Source organism: Cyprinus carpio, chromosome B19, assembly GCF_018340385.1.
Source record: "Cyprinus carpio isolate SPL01 chromosome B19, ASM1834038v1, whole genome shotgun sequence".
Taxonomy (NCBI): Eukaryota; Metazoa; Chordata; class Actinopteri; order Cypriniformes; family Cyprinidae; genus Cyprinus; species Cyprinus carpio.
Genome location: NC_056615.1, coordinates 23,343,380 through 23,355,085, shown reverse-complemented (window position 1 = coordinate 23,355,085; position 11,706 = coordinate 23,343,380). Strand labels below are relative to the sequence as shown.

The 11,706-nt window shown below is 35.1% G+C and overlaps 1 protein-coding gene across 4 annotated transcripts in view; it reads left to right on the top strand.

Annotated features, from left to right (window-relative positions):
* Positions 1 to 11,706, top strand: part of LOC109045668 (collagen alpha-1(IX) chain-like) — a 37,504-nt gene that overhangs the window by 21,801 nt on the left and 3,997 nt on the right. For 2 of the 4 annotated variants that reach the window (XM_042745300.1, XM_042745298.1), the window contains 26 exons: positions 1 to 33; positions 261 to 296; positions 489 to 512; positions 606 to 659; positions 1,040 to 1,111; positions 2,066 to 2,107; positions 3,394 to 3,453; positions 3,717 to 3,770; positions 3,883 to 3,936; positions 4,117 to 4,170; positions 4,409 to 4,462; positions 4,728 to 4,781; positions 4,895 to 4,948; positions 5,072 to 5,125; positions 5,327 to 5,380; positions 5,635 to 5,679; positions 5,774 to 5,827; positions 5,916 to 5,969; positions 6,145 to 6,198; positions 7,557 to 7,628; positions 7,722 to 7,757; positions 7,849 to 7,893; positions 7,991 to 8,023; positions 8,528 to 8,674; positions 8,766 to 8,820; positions 8,922 to 9,116. The exon at positions 1 to 33 is cut by the window's left edge and continues 12 nt beyond it. In XM_042745300.1, coding sequence (XP_042601234.1) covers positions 1 to 33; positions 261 to 296; positions 489 to 512; positions 606 to 659; positions 1,040 to 1,111; positions 2,066 to 2,107; positions 3,394 to 3,453; positions 3,717 to 3,770; positions 3,883 to 3,936; positions 4,117 to 4,170; positions 4,409 to 4,462; positions 4,728 to 4,781; positions 4,895 to 4,948; positions 5,072 to 5,125; positions 5,327 to 5,380; positions 5,635 to 5,679; positions 5,774 to 5,827; positions 5,916 to 5,969; positions 6,145 to 6,198; positions 7,557 to 7,628; positions 7,722 to 7,757; positions 7,849 to 7,893; positions 7,991 to 8,023; positions 8,528 to 8,674; positions 8,766 to 8,820; positions 8,922 to 9,116 — 1,543 coding nt within the window. The remainder of the gene's footprint in view (positions 34 to 260; positions 297 to 488; positions 513 to 605; positions 660 to 1,039; positions 1,112 to 2,065; positions 2,108 to 3,393; positions 3,454 to 3,716; positions 3,771 to 3,882; positions 3,937 to 4,116; positions 4,171 to 4,408; positions 4,463 to 4,727; positions 4,782 to 4,894; positions 4,949 to 5,071; positions 5,126 to 5,326; positions 5,381 to 5,634; positions 5,680 to 5,773; positions 5,828 to 5,915; positions 5,970 to 6,144; positions 6,199 to 7,556; positions 7,629 to 7,721; positions 7,758 to 7,848; positions 7,894 to 7,990; positions 8,024 to 8,527; positions 8,675 to 8,765; positions 8,821 to 8,921; positions 9,117 to 11,706) is intronic. The other 2 variants (XM_042745299.1, XM_042745301.1) reach the window with 2 other exon arrangements.

Here is an 11,706-nt window from a genome sequence, read left to right as displayed (position 1 = left end):
CCCATGGGACCACGAGGACTGGTGGGGGAAAGAGTAAGAGATCTTAATAGACAATAATTCTGCAATAATGTAACACAACGCAAAGTCAATAAAAGTGTTTTTTTTTTTTTTTTTTTTTTTTTTTTTTTTGTGATTCTGCATAATTTTCTGCTAAATAATCAGTAAGTTTATTGATGGAGTCTCTTTTGATCAAATAGATATAGGCTTGATGAGCATAAGAAACTTCTTTAATAAAAAACATTAAAAACCTTCACTTGTAGGGTCTCCCTGGTTTCCCTGGACCTGCTGGACCCCCTGTGAGTATTTTGTTTTCCATTTAGGAAAACAATCAAATCGTTCAATGCTAAATGTGCTGACATTGTGTTGTCTTATTGTTTTCTTGTCTTTTTGATTGTATTTACTTGCAAAGTAAATAATGCTTTTGTAATGCCTTTTTTAAGACAAATTAATTCATTCTTAAGATTTGACTTTGTATTTTCTTTTTCTAGGGGGCAGAGACTGTCGGGCCTCCAGTATGTGAAAAACCTGGTCTTACTTTAATTTGTCTCACTCTCAGCTTTTAATTGTACTTTTTAACTTTTTAACACTGTTTTCCACTCATGCAGGGAACCCCAGGGAAGCCTGGTACTCCAGGAGACGAGGGAAACATCGGACCAGAGGTCAGAATTCCTTTCAAAATGGCAAACAATACACTAAGACACATATAAAGGCATCTTTATACACCTAAGCACATACAGCTGCTCTGTGCCTGCTCAGAAGAAGTCATGCTAAAAGCCAGGCTAAATTATACCTGCTCTGACCCTAGTATCAAAGTATATAGTTATCATTACTGTGTTAATGCATTCATGCCACCTCTGAGCTGCATTAAAGTGTCTGTGTAAAGATAACTAAATGCCACATCAGAAGTGCTTATTTGCCACCTTTGCAGTGTGAATTTGGCATTAGATATACGTCTTCATACTTAATCTTGTTATTGTAGCTATGTTGATTGTTTCTGGTACCTGAATTTAAGTGTTCTTTATGGTATTGAATTTTCCAGGGTCCTCCTGGACCAAGAGGAGGAATTGGGCTCCCAGGACCACCAGGCCCACCAGGACCTCCAGGACCAGCAGTAAGACCAACTTCTACCATTGACTTCTACCATTTTTAGCATTTTACATTTTTCAAATGCTTTCTTACTAACTTACAAGATCAAACTACTAGAATGAGTTTAATTCAGTTTAGTCCAAATATATACATATTTAGCTTTCATTTACATATATGCATAGTATATGTATACATAAATGGGTATATATACATGGGGTGTGATTTGTTTAATGGGGGGGGTATTTGAATGAGAATATCAAATTTCAAACAGAAGAATTTAGACAAATCAAGATCTATTTTATCTAAAATAAACAGAAACATAGAAATGTTTAACTGAGCTAAATTACTTTTTAACATTAACTTTGACTATACATTTTTATTTTATTTATTTATTTACAGTTATTTGATTTTTACATGAACCTCATGGGGTATTAAGATAAGTTGTAAAACACTGAACACATTTCAGCATCTATATTGACAAATTTGTATTTTTTTAATTAAAACTTTGTTCTTAGTCTGCTTACAACACTGAAAATAAAAAAAATGTGACACAAGATAAAAACAAGATCTGTTTTGGTATCATGAAATTGATATAATACTTTGTGTATTAGATGGACAAAATTTTATGTTGTCAACCTTTTGTTAGTACAATTACAGTAAGTTACTAAACGTACACTCTAAGATACATACAAAAAAAGAAAGCCTTGAAGGGAATTTTGGCTGAAGGTATGCTATTGACTTTCTCTTATACATTCAGGTTCACTTTTTGTTTTAGACATTCTAAGATGTTTTGAGTCTTTTTGTCCCTTCTGTTAACCCTTACTTAACTGGATCAGGTGACTTCTGTTGGCTTTCAGAGGGTTTAAAACTAATGGCGAGTTTTTACACAGATCCGTTCTGACCGCTGTTACATTTGAGGCTTTGCTTGTGTGTGTGTCTCTGAATCTAAACTACGCTGCTGTCATTCTGCTGTCCGTAGGGACCACAAGGTGCTGGGAACCCTGAGGGAAGTGGGGAGACTGTGAGTGCTTGTTAGATTTTAATAATATTCATGTTTCACATGGACACACAGAACCTGCATATCAGACCTACTGTAGATCCTAAAACCAAAAAAGATAGAGTATGCCACATGTGGAACTTGGAAAATGTCAACGTGCTGACAAAGTGCTGACAATATCGAATTCTTGATTTTAATCATTCTTTAATCCAAATAATCAATCTATGCTGTTTTCATTTAATGCGTGAACAAAACGTAAACATTATTTGTAGCGCACCTCCCATCCAGTACAACACAAGAAACTTTTTGCTTGGTCAGTTTTGATATGAAACAAAGTCTCAGCTTTCAAATTCTGTCAATTGTATTACAAAAGTCAAACAATAAATAATGATTTGGCACACTTTAATGTGGTGTGACAGATCACTGTAGCGCCACACTTCTGGCGAAATGTGAACAGATTGCCTCTTATAGCACCAAAAGAACATTGATAAAAAGAAAATATAGAAACAGTATTTAACAGAAACAGAAACTTACCAAAATGTATAATGTCTCATGTAATCGCTCAATCAGAGTTCAACTGCAGAAAGACATCAGTGAAACAGCTTGTAAACAATGTCACATGATACATTTACCTCAGAAAAACCATTCAGTGAACAAACTTGATAGTTAGAAAAATGAACTGTAGAAAAGAGCATTTTGCTTAATATATATACTTTATTACATATATTTTTAGTTAACCTGTCTATAATTAATGTTTAAATATATCTGTAATTAAAATAAGTTATGACATCCACTGTTTAAATGTTTATATTTCAAAAACAAACAGGAGTTAAAACATAATAATCATTACATAAAGTTAGAATAAATATATCGTTGTTTTTTAAAAAAAAAAAAAAAAAAAAAAAAAACCTTTAAATATGTTTTGTTAAGTTAAATATAGTAGTGTAATAAAATAGCATTAGTTGAGAGATTTTTTTTTTCCATGAAAAGCAAAATTGATAATTACTGTACCTGATTGCTTATATCTAAATGAATCAATATTGAATCAAATTGATTTGATTTGAGATCGAAATTTAATTGAATCATGAAATATATCTCAATACCCAGCCCTAATAATTTGTCACTGGCTCATCTAAAGAGTTGGCAGTCGGTTGCAGTGTCTGTTGTGCTCCCTCATCTTAAACCTTCAGTGCTCGGTTTGCATGTCTCTGGTGAGCTACAGGCTGGTTGTGTGTTATTCTTCACTTCCTATCTGATGTTACAGTTGATGATGAATAGACCTGATGCATGTGTGTGTCTTATTTTGTTAGCAGTGCCAGACAACATGTCCAGCTGGACCTCAGGGACTGCATGGTCTGCCAGGGATGAAGGTGAGTCCTCAACCCTAAGGATTAAACTTTGACTCAGAAAACAAAAGTTAAGAAATTGAAGTATTGCTTTAAATTAAAAATAAAATATTGAAACATCTCTTAAAAGGTTCCACTTACTTCTTGTTGCAGAAAGACTGAATGTGCTTTCTGGTGCAGCTATACATCATTTTGCTCACTGAAGAATGTTTTTTTTTTTTTTTTGGCCAAACACCAGCTACTTTTCTAGTGAGTGAATGTATTATTAAATTGAATCTCTCTTCCAGGGACATCGAGGTCTTCCCGGTCTGGACGGTGTGCCAGGTACCCAAGGTGAAAAGGTAAGATTAATTTTAAAATCAGTTGATTTTAAAAATCAAGAAACCGTAATAAACAAGCGCTCCTGGACTTTAAATCAATAAACACCATAAGCATTTTCTTCTTAATTAACAGGGTGAGCAAGGGACCGCCGGAGAGCAAGGTCCTCCTGGACGTCCAGGAGAGGATGTATGAAAGCTTGTTTATTTGTTTTTGCATAACAGTTTTCAATATTGTCTGTGACCAGGAATATCAGTGTCAATTTAAAGTATTATATTGGCATGATTGTGTTTACATATATAATATTGGCAAAGCACTATACACAAAACAAGTATTGAAGAAAAAATAATAAAATAAATTTCCATGCAGGGTCAGCGAGGGCCAATCGGATTCTCTGGACCTCATGGTGATAAAGGAGATCGGGTAAGACTTAAAACATCTTCATCCGAAGCAGACGAGGAAAGAGCGAGAGGAATGCTTACAGAGCATTATCCTCGAGTCTGATCAATGCATGAAATAATAATTACATTTTTTTGAAACTCAATACAGCCAACTGAATTGCAGTGCTCTATGAGCAGATATGCAGATATCTCTTGTATACAGAACAAAAAGCAAGTGTGGGTATATTATAAGAGCTAGCCTTTGTGTTTTATGTCTGCAGGGTCCTCCTGGATTCAACGGGATCCCAGGACCCACTGGACCACCAGGATCACCAGTAAGTGAGCTATAGTTCATTGACTGATCTTTTTGTTTTCTAGTCTGGTATCAAAATACAGAGGTTTTAAGTCTTTTATTTATCGAATGTTTATGAGAAGAGAATATACAGCAAACCAGCCTATTGGAAATTTACAACGGAGCTTATAGGTTAGAAAACATGATTTAAGAGCTAGCCTGTGTGTTATACTCTATGCTCAGTTTTATGATTTATACAGTTGAATAATATAATATACAATGATATTAATATTTGTGTGTCTTAACAGGGTGTTGAAGGCATTAGAGGGCGACAGGGGCATCCTGGGCCTAAAGGAGATGATGTGAGTTATTGCTGTCCATATGATCTACCCTACTCAAAAACAACAAAAAAAAAATTGTAAAATCATTTAAATTACCTTGTTTCTATCTGAAGAATTCTAATATGTTGTTTTAGGGTGCGATTGGAGCACCGGGAGAGAAAGGAGCTTCTGGAGCCAAGGGTGACACTGTGAGTGACTGATTCATCAGATTTATGTTTCATATTTGCCATCACTGGAATAATTATGAAATGGTGCTGGAAGAGTTATCTGAAATGTCAACTTTAATGATGATGAATATTATTTTTTTGTAGGGTGAGCCAGGAAAGCATGGATCTGACGGAGCAGCAGGAGCTCCAGGAGAGAAGGTGAGTTATGATGATCATTTGCATGATAAGGCATAGAATTCAGAATGTATGAATGCAGTGTATTTGGTTTATATGATACAGATTTTTTACATATTTGATTATTAAAATGCATATTGTTTAGTGACAAAATGATTCCTAAATCTGGTTTGTTCAATGATAAAAATCGAAGAAGAGTTTGAGATTTTGCGGTCTGCTTGGCAGGGAGAGCCAGGTCTGCCCGGAGCCATTGGTGTCAGAGGAATTGTGGGAATTCCAGTGAGTTAATCAGCATGTGCATATGTTTTGTTATGTTATTCTGCTATGCTTTTCCTGAAATTTATTCTCAAAGCTGCTGCTACTACTCTGAATGCTGTTACAGTAAAGGAGGGTTTGCATGCTATACAGTAAACACTGAATTTACCTGAGGGTGTGTGTGTATACTGACACCAACAAACTTTAAATGAAGTGATTTCCACTTGTTTCTAATCTGCAACTCACCTCGGCTAAACAACGCTGCATCTCAAATTTAGGGTTTACCAGGAAAACAGGGACTCGTGGGGCCTGCAGGCCAGAAGGTAAAACTTCATTTACATGAAAATGAAATATGCTGAATCTAATTTAAATTTCAAAACAGTGATGCATGACAAGCAATCGCTTTCTCTTTTACAGGGTGAAACTGGCGCTGTAGGACCGACTGGTCCAGTTGGGCTTCCTGGTAAAGATGTAAGTATTATTACATTAGCTTTTTGTTTTTTTTTATTTTTAATTGAAGACATTGTTATATTTTGTTATGTGTTTATTTTATTTCTAGGGAGCACTTGGACCACCAGGAGAAGATGGAACTCCAGGAGCCAAAGGAGCCACTGTAACAAAAGCATAATTTGAACATATAAACAATGTCTTTGTTTTTTCTTTTTGAATTTTTGAAGGTTTTTTTAAAGGGTTTTTTTTTTTTTTACATCTGTTACAATTGGTTAGATTGCAATTCATAGTAATTTCATAAAAATCAATTCAATTAATCGACAAACTTCCTTCCTCAGGGTGAACCAGGAAAACAGGGTCCAGTCGGCACAGTGGGCCCGCAAGGAATCCAGGTGGGTTGGACTGTTGGTCTGATTATGGATCTTTAAACATCCCTTTACGTAAATTCATTACTTCAGACTTATGTGCCCTCTAGAAGCTTGCGTTCTGCATGTGAACGTTGCTCTATTTTGCCATCCCAAAGAGGCACAAAATCACTTTCACAGACTTTAATTAAATGTTCTCTCCTGGTGGAATGACCTGCCCAACTCAATCCCAGCAGCTGAGTCCTTAGCCACCTTCAAGAATCAGCTAAAAACACGTCTCTTCCATCTTTATTTGACCATCTCACTCTATTACTCTCTATTCTCATTCTATTCTTAAAAAAAAAAAAAAAAAACACTTGCCCCTTTTAGACTTGCACATTTACTAATTGCTTTTCTTACAAAAAAAAATAAAAATAACACTAGCTTCTCTAATCTTTTTGTGTTCTATCTATTTGTTTTGTTTTTCATTATACAATTAACAAAAGCAAAAAAATGCCTCTAACCCTATTCCTTTTTCTATTCTATCTGTTTTATTTTTATGTATATATACATTAAATATAAATTAAAAAAAAAAAAAAAAAAAATTCCTGAAATGATTCTCAAAGCTGCTGCTACTACTCTGAATGCTGTTACAGTAAAGGAGGGTTTGCATGCTATACAGTAAACACTGAATTTACCAGAGGGTGTGTGTGTATACTGACACCAACAAACTTTAAATGAAGTGATTTCCACTTGTTTCTAATCTGCAACTCACCTCGGCTAAACAACGCTGCATCTCAAATTTAGGGTTTACCAGGAAAATTACTAAATAATTTCTGAGAAAACAAGACATTATTTAGTCATTTTGCTTCTCAAGTCAATATGAGGAAATATGGAGGAAGAATATGACTTCTGTGCAGTGTGATCAGATTTTCTATTATAATAAATTAAAAATAATAGCGATCTATTGGAAATTGATAAAAACTTTAAAGCATCACTAATATAATTATTCCTTTTATTTTGTTTATTTTTTTTTCAATTGTCTTAAAAAGTCTTTTTCTTTCATAAAGCCTGCAGAAACCCTGTTATATACTGTAGTCTCTGTTGGACAATACTGGTTTAAAAGCATGCAGTCATGCACCCCTTGCATACTGTTTTCAGCATCTAATGTTAGGTGATGCACTAATACTAACTGTGCATAATAATTATACAAAACATGTTTGTGTAATTTTATATCTAACTCATTTACTGAATTTAGAAAAAAAAATGGGTTGCTATTCACACCATTTTCTCTATTTGTCATAATGACAGTACATGAATGAGTACTGATAAAAGGCAATTATTTGGTGAAGTGCTGTATAATTCTAGATTGATATTGTAATTCTTTATCTTGACTGCTTCCGCAGGGAGATAAAGGTGACCTAGGACTCATGGGCCCTCGTGGAATCAAGGGTCACACGGGTCATAAAGGAGACCAGGTGTGCTCATTGTTCATTGTAATAAGCATAACACAGAAACGTATTATCGCCGTTGTGTGTGTATGGTTATGTACAGTATATTTCTTATTTTAGGGCCCGATGGGTCCCGTTGGTCCCAAAGGAAGTGAGGTAAATTAGAAAGTACTCAGTGAGCATTTAGATTCCTGCACTTGTATGGGTACCGTGTAATTTATTTATTTTTTCTCTCATCACTCCACAGGGAGATCCAGGTGTTGCAGGAGAACCAGGCATGAAGGGTGATCAGGTTCGCAATATTTATAGCAGCATACCTGTCACACCCTCTAATTATGATATTCCAGTATGTGTACAGTAGTGTGATGGTTTTTAATAATGGTTTACAGGGGCCTCCGGGTATTGCTGGCATCAAGGGCGAGGTAAGCATGCTGTACATACACACTCATATTATTGGAGTTTTAGGTTGTAAAAGACCAAAAATAAATAGCAGACCATCTAATAAAAATAGCAGACATCTCATAAATGTATAACTAAAACAAATCAGTGATAGATTTAAAAATAAATACATTTATTTCATAAATAATTTTTCCAATATTTTTCCATGCATGTACTGTATGTAATATATTTTGTGGCTGCAACTTATTATTTATTTCTTTATTTATTTTCATTTGTAAATCAATCTAACCATTGTTTTTACAGTTAATCTTTCGATTATTATTTGATTAGTCTGGTGAACCCTTAAATACATATTAAACAAATAAATAAGAATGGCATTTGCCATTAATCGTTTAACATTTTGTTCAAACATTTTCTCATAAAATGCATACTTTACAAATTAAGCCCCCACCCTAACCACAAAAATGATTATACATATAGGTACAATAAATCAGTATTAGGTTTAAAAATGTTACTTGTTTGATCTGCGTGGAGAGAAAGGCCAGAGAGGAGCTTCAGGAGCTGATGGTCGTCCAGGACAGCCAGGTCATGAGGGTATGACCGGACCGCAGGGAGCCAGAGGTCTGGAGGGGGAACGAGGACTATCAGGACCCCCTGGTCCCAGAGGTCTACCTGTGAGTACATGCTTTGTGACATTGTTCATCTTTGACTGGAAATGTTTGCTCTGCAGTTGTTGCTGATTTTGTTCTCTATTTACTTTAATAGGCACCTAAGATGAGTGACGAGAAGATCCGTGAGATTTGCTCAGCTGTTGTTGAAGGCATGACATCTCTATTAGTTAATCACTTTAAAACACCAACATCAACTTTATTTTTCTTTATCAACGGCAACTTAAGTATAACATTGTATTGTATCAAACAGAACATTTAGATGCCTACAAGAAGGAAGTAGCCAAGAAGCCTCTTCCCATTGGAGCCCCCGGAACTCCAGGACCCATGGGACCACCGGGACCAGCGGGACCTGCAGGTCCTGCTGGAGAAGCCGGACCCAGAGGAATCATGGGCCCCAAGGGGCCTCAAGGATACTACGGTCTCCCTGGAAAACCAGGAGCCAAAGGTACCATTAGTTTGAATCTCACTTCCTCTGATATCTCTGAACCGTGTATCACTGTCCCGATTAGTGCTTCTCTCAGCTCAATTACAGCTGAGCTCTTGAGGATGTAGTTAATGCTGAGTCTTTGATTGCAAACTTTTTGATTAGTTTTTTGTTTTTTTTACTGCCTGTGAATTCTCAAGATTAAACACTCATAACTATGAAATATTGAGTTGAGCTTCAGCTGCATCATGCTAATATGTGACAGCTGAAGTCTCAGTCTAGATTGTTTGAGAGTTGACTAGTAGTCCAGACTGGAGACTGATGCTGCATCATGTTTTTGAATGCCTTGTACCATTAATATTGCATTTTTAAGTTTATTAAGTCTATTTTTTTTACTAGTTCAGAATTAGTTTATATATAGAATTATAGAATTAATTATATATTTCAAATAAGTCAAAATTAGTCAAATCTAATTTTCTCATTAAGTTAATTATTGAACTAATTTGCCATTAAAGGGGTCATATGATGCTGCTAAAAAGAACATTATTTTGTGTATTTGGTGTAATGAAATATGTTATTTTCCACATACTGTACATTATTGTTTCTCCTCTATGCCCCGCCTTCTGAAACGAGTCGTTTTTTACAAAGCTCATCTGTCTGAAAAGTGAGGTGTGCTCTGATTGGCCAGCTTTCCAGTGCTTTGTGATTGGCCGAATGCCTCAAGCATGTAACGGAAATGTTACACCCCTTGTCATACTTTGATGCATGTCCCGGTCAGAACACCGGCAAGACAAGACAAAAACAATAAAACCCATTACAAACAAAGCATTTGTTGCATCCTGTGGGGACATAACTACAGATTATAATGACTTATACTGTGTTTTTACGCGTTGCGTTGCGTTGCATCACGCTGCGTAAACATAAAACATGTCTGCATTTGTGATCACAGAAATGACAAACAACAAGCGCTACTCTACACCAGCGGTTCTCAATTCCAGTCCTCACGCCCCTCAGCTCTGCATCTTTTGCACGTCTCTCTTTGTTAACACACCTGATTCAGATTATCAGCTCGTTAGAAGTGAGCTCCATTAACATGGTCCCTACACAGGGTTTATTGCTCCCTACTCCCTGAGCAGGGGAAATCTGTTGAAGTTTTCCTCACTTCGGAACATTTATTCACAGATTTGCACTGTGCAACATCTTCACACACGGACAAGTGTGACATCATGTACCTCTGTAAATAAAGACAATTTAAATTCATGTCTCGCACACTTCAGTGCATTTTGAATGGAACATAAATGTTAGTTTCGAACTGGAATCATGGCGGAATATCCTGTGATGTTCACAGGGCACTTATGTTCGAATAGAACAAACGTCTGCCATAAGAGAAGCCATAAGAGAAACATACAAAATGTGCAGAGCAGGGGGGCACGAGGACTGGAATTGAGAACCGCTGCGCTACACTGCTCAAAACTTGAATCGTCAGTGGCAAATTCTTTAAATATGTATATGTACTTGACAGCCGGCATTGAAGTCTACTTTCCCAGGATCAGGAAACAGTCCTCCATAAAATGTGCAGCACACATCTGAATATTTGGGTTGAACTGTTCTGGAACAGTGTTATAAATACAACTTAACCACTGATTTCTAGTCGTGTCCGCTTTTGAAAGGCCAAACAAAGTTGCTTTGCTTTCACAATGAAACAGTGTCTCCACAACATGGCGCCAGTGGCGACAGCATGAATAAATGTTAAGCCTTCTTTCTTTGCGTGAACATTTGGGTGGTGTTATGCAAATCTTCCCACATCATGATGTAGACATGTTTAAACAAGGCGTTTTAGGAGGGTGTGGACAAGTCTTAACTTTTATAAAGAATATCTCTTTGGGTTTGAGACTTTAGTCTTTGCAACTTTAAGGATCTTATCTATTCACAAACAGCTTGTAACACTCCAAACAGAAAGGAAAACTTAAAATTGCATCATATGACCCCTTTAAATAATAATGGTAAATTCTGATATTAGGTTTTTAACATTTTAATAATAATAATAATAATAATAATAATAATAATAATAAAAACTTAAATTCCAGCATAAAAAGTGAAATAAAAAAAAGTAATAAAATAAAAATAATAAATAAATAGTGTGTGTTTGTGTGCGTGTGTGTCAGATTATTATGTATACTTGGAACAAAATAAACTTTAACTGAAAGAAATTAAAATATAACTTATTTCAGCTATAGTCATCAAAGTAGTTTTTTCTCATTTTCATGTAGATAAATCTGATGTACTTAAACTGAAATTTAAGATTAATAAAAAAAACTATAAATATATACAGTATATATATATATATATATATATATATATATATATATATATATATATATATATATATATATATATATATATATATATATATATTAAAAAAAGAAGACTAAAACTAATAAAAAAATTACAAAAACAACAAAATGGCCACAATTTAAACAAAAATTGAAAACAGAAAAAGTAAAAGTGGCCCAATGATACTAATGATAGAGTGCTTCCTTAACAATTACTAGTCATCTTCTTTGGCAATCCACATCATCCTCAATATCACAAGATGTGCACAACTGAATAC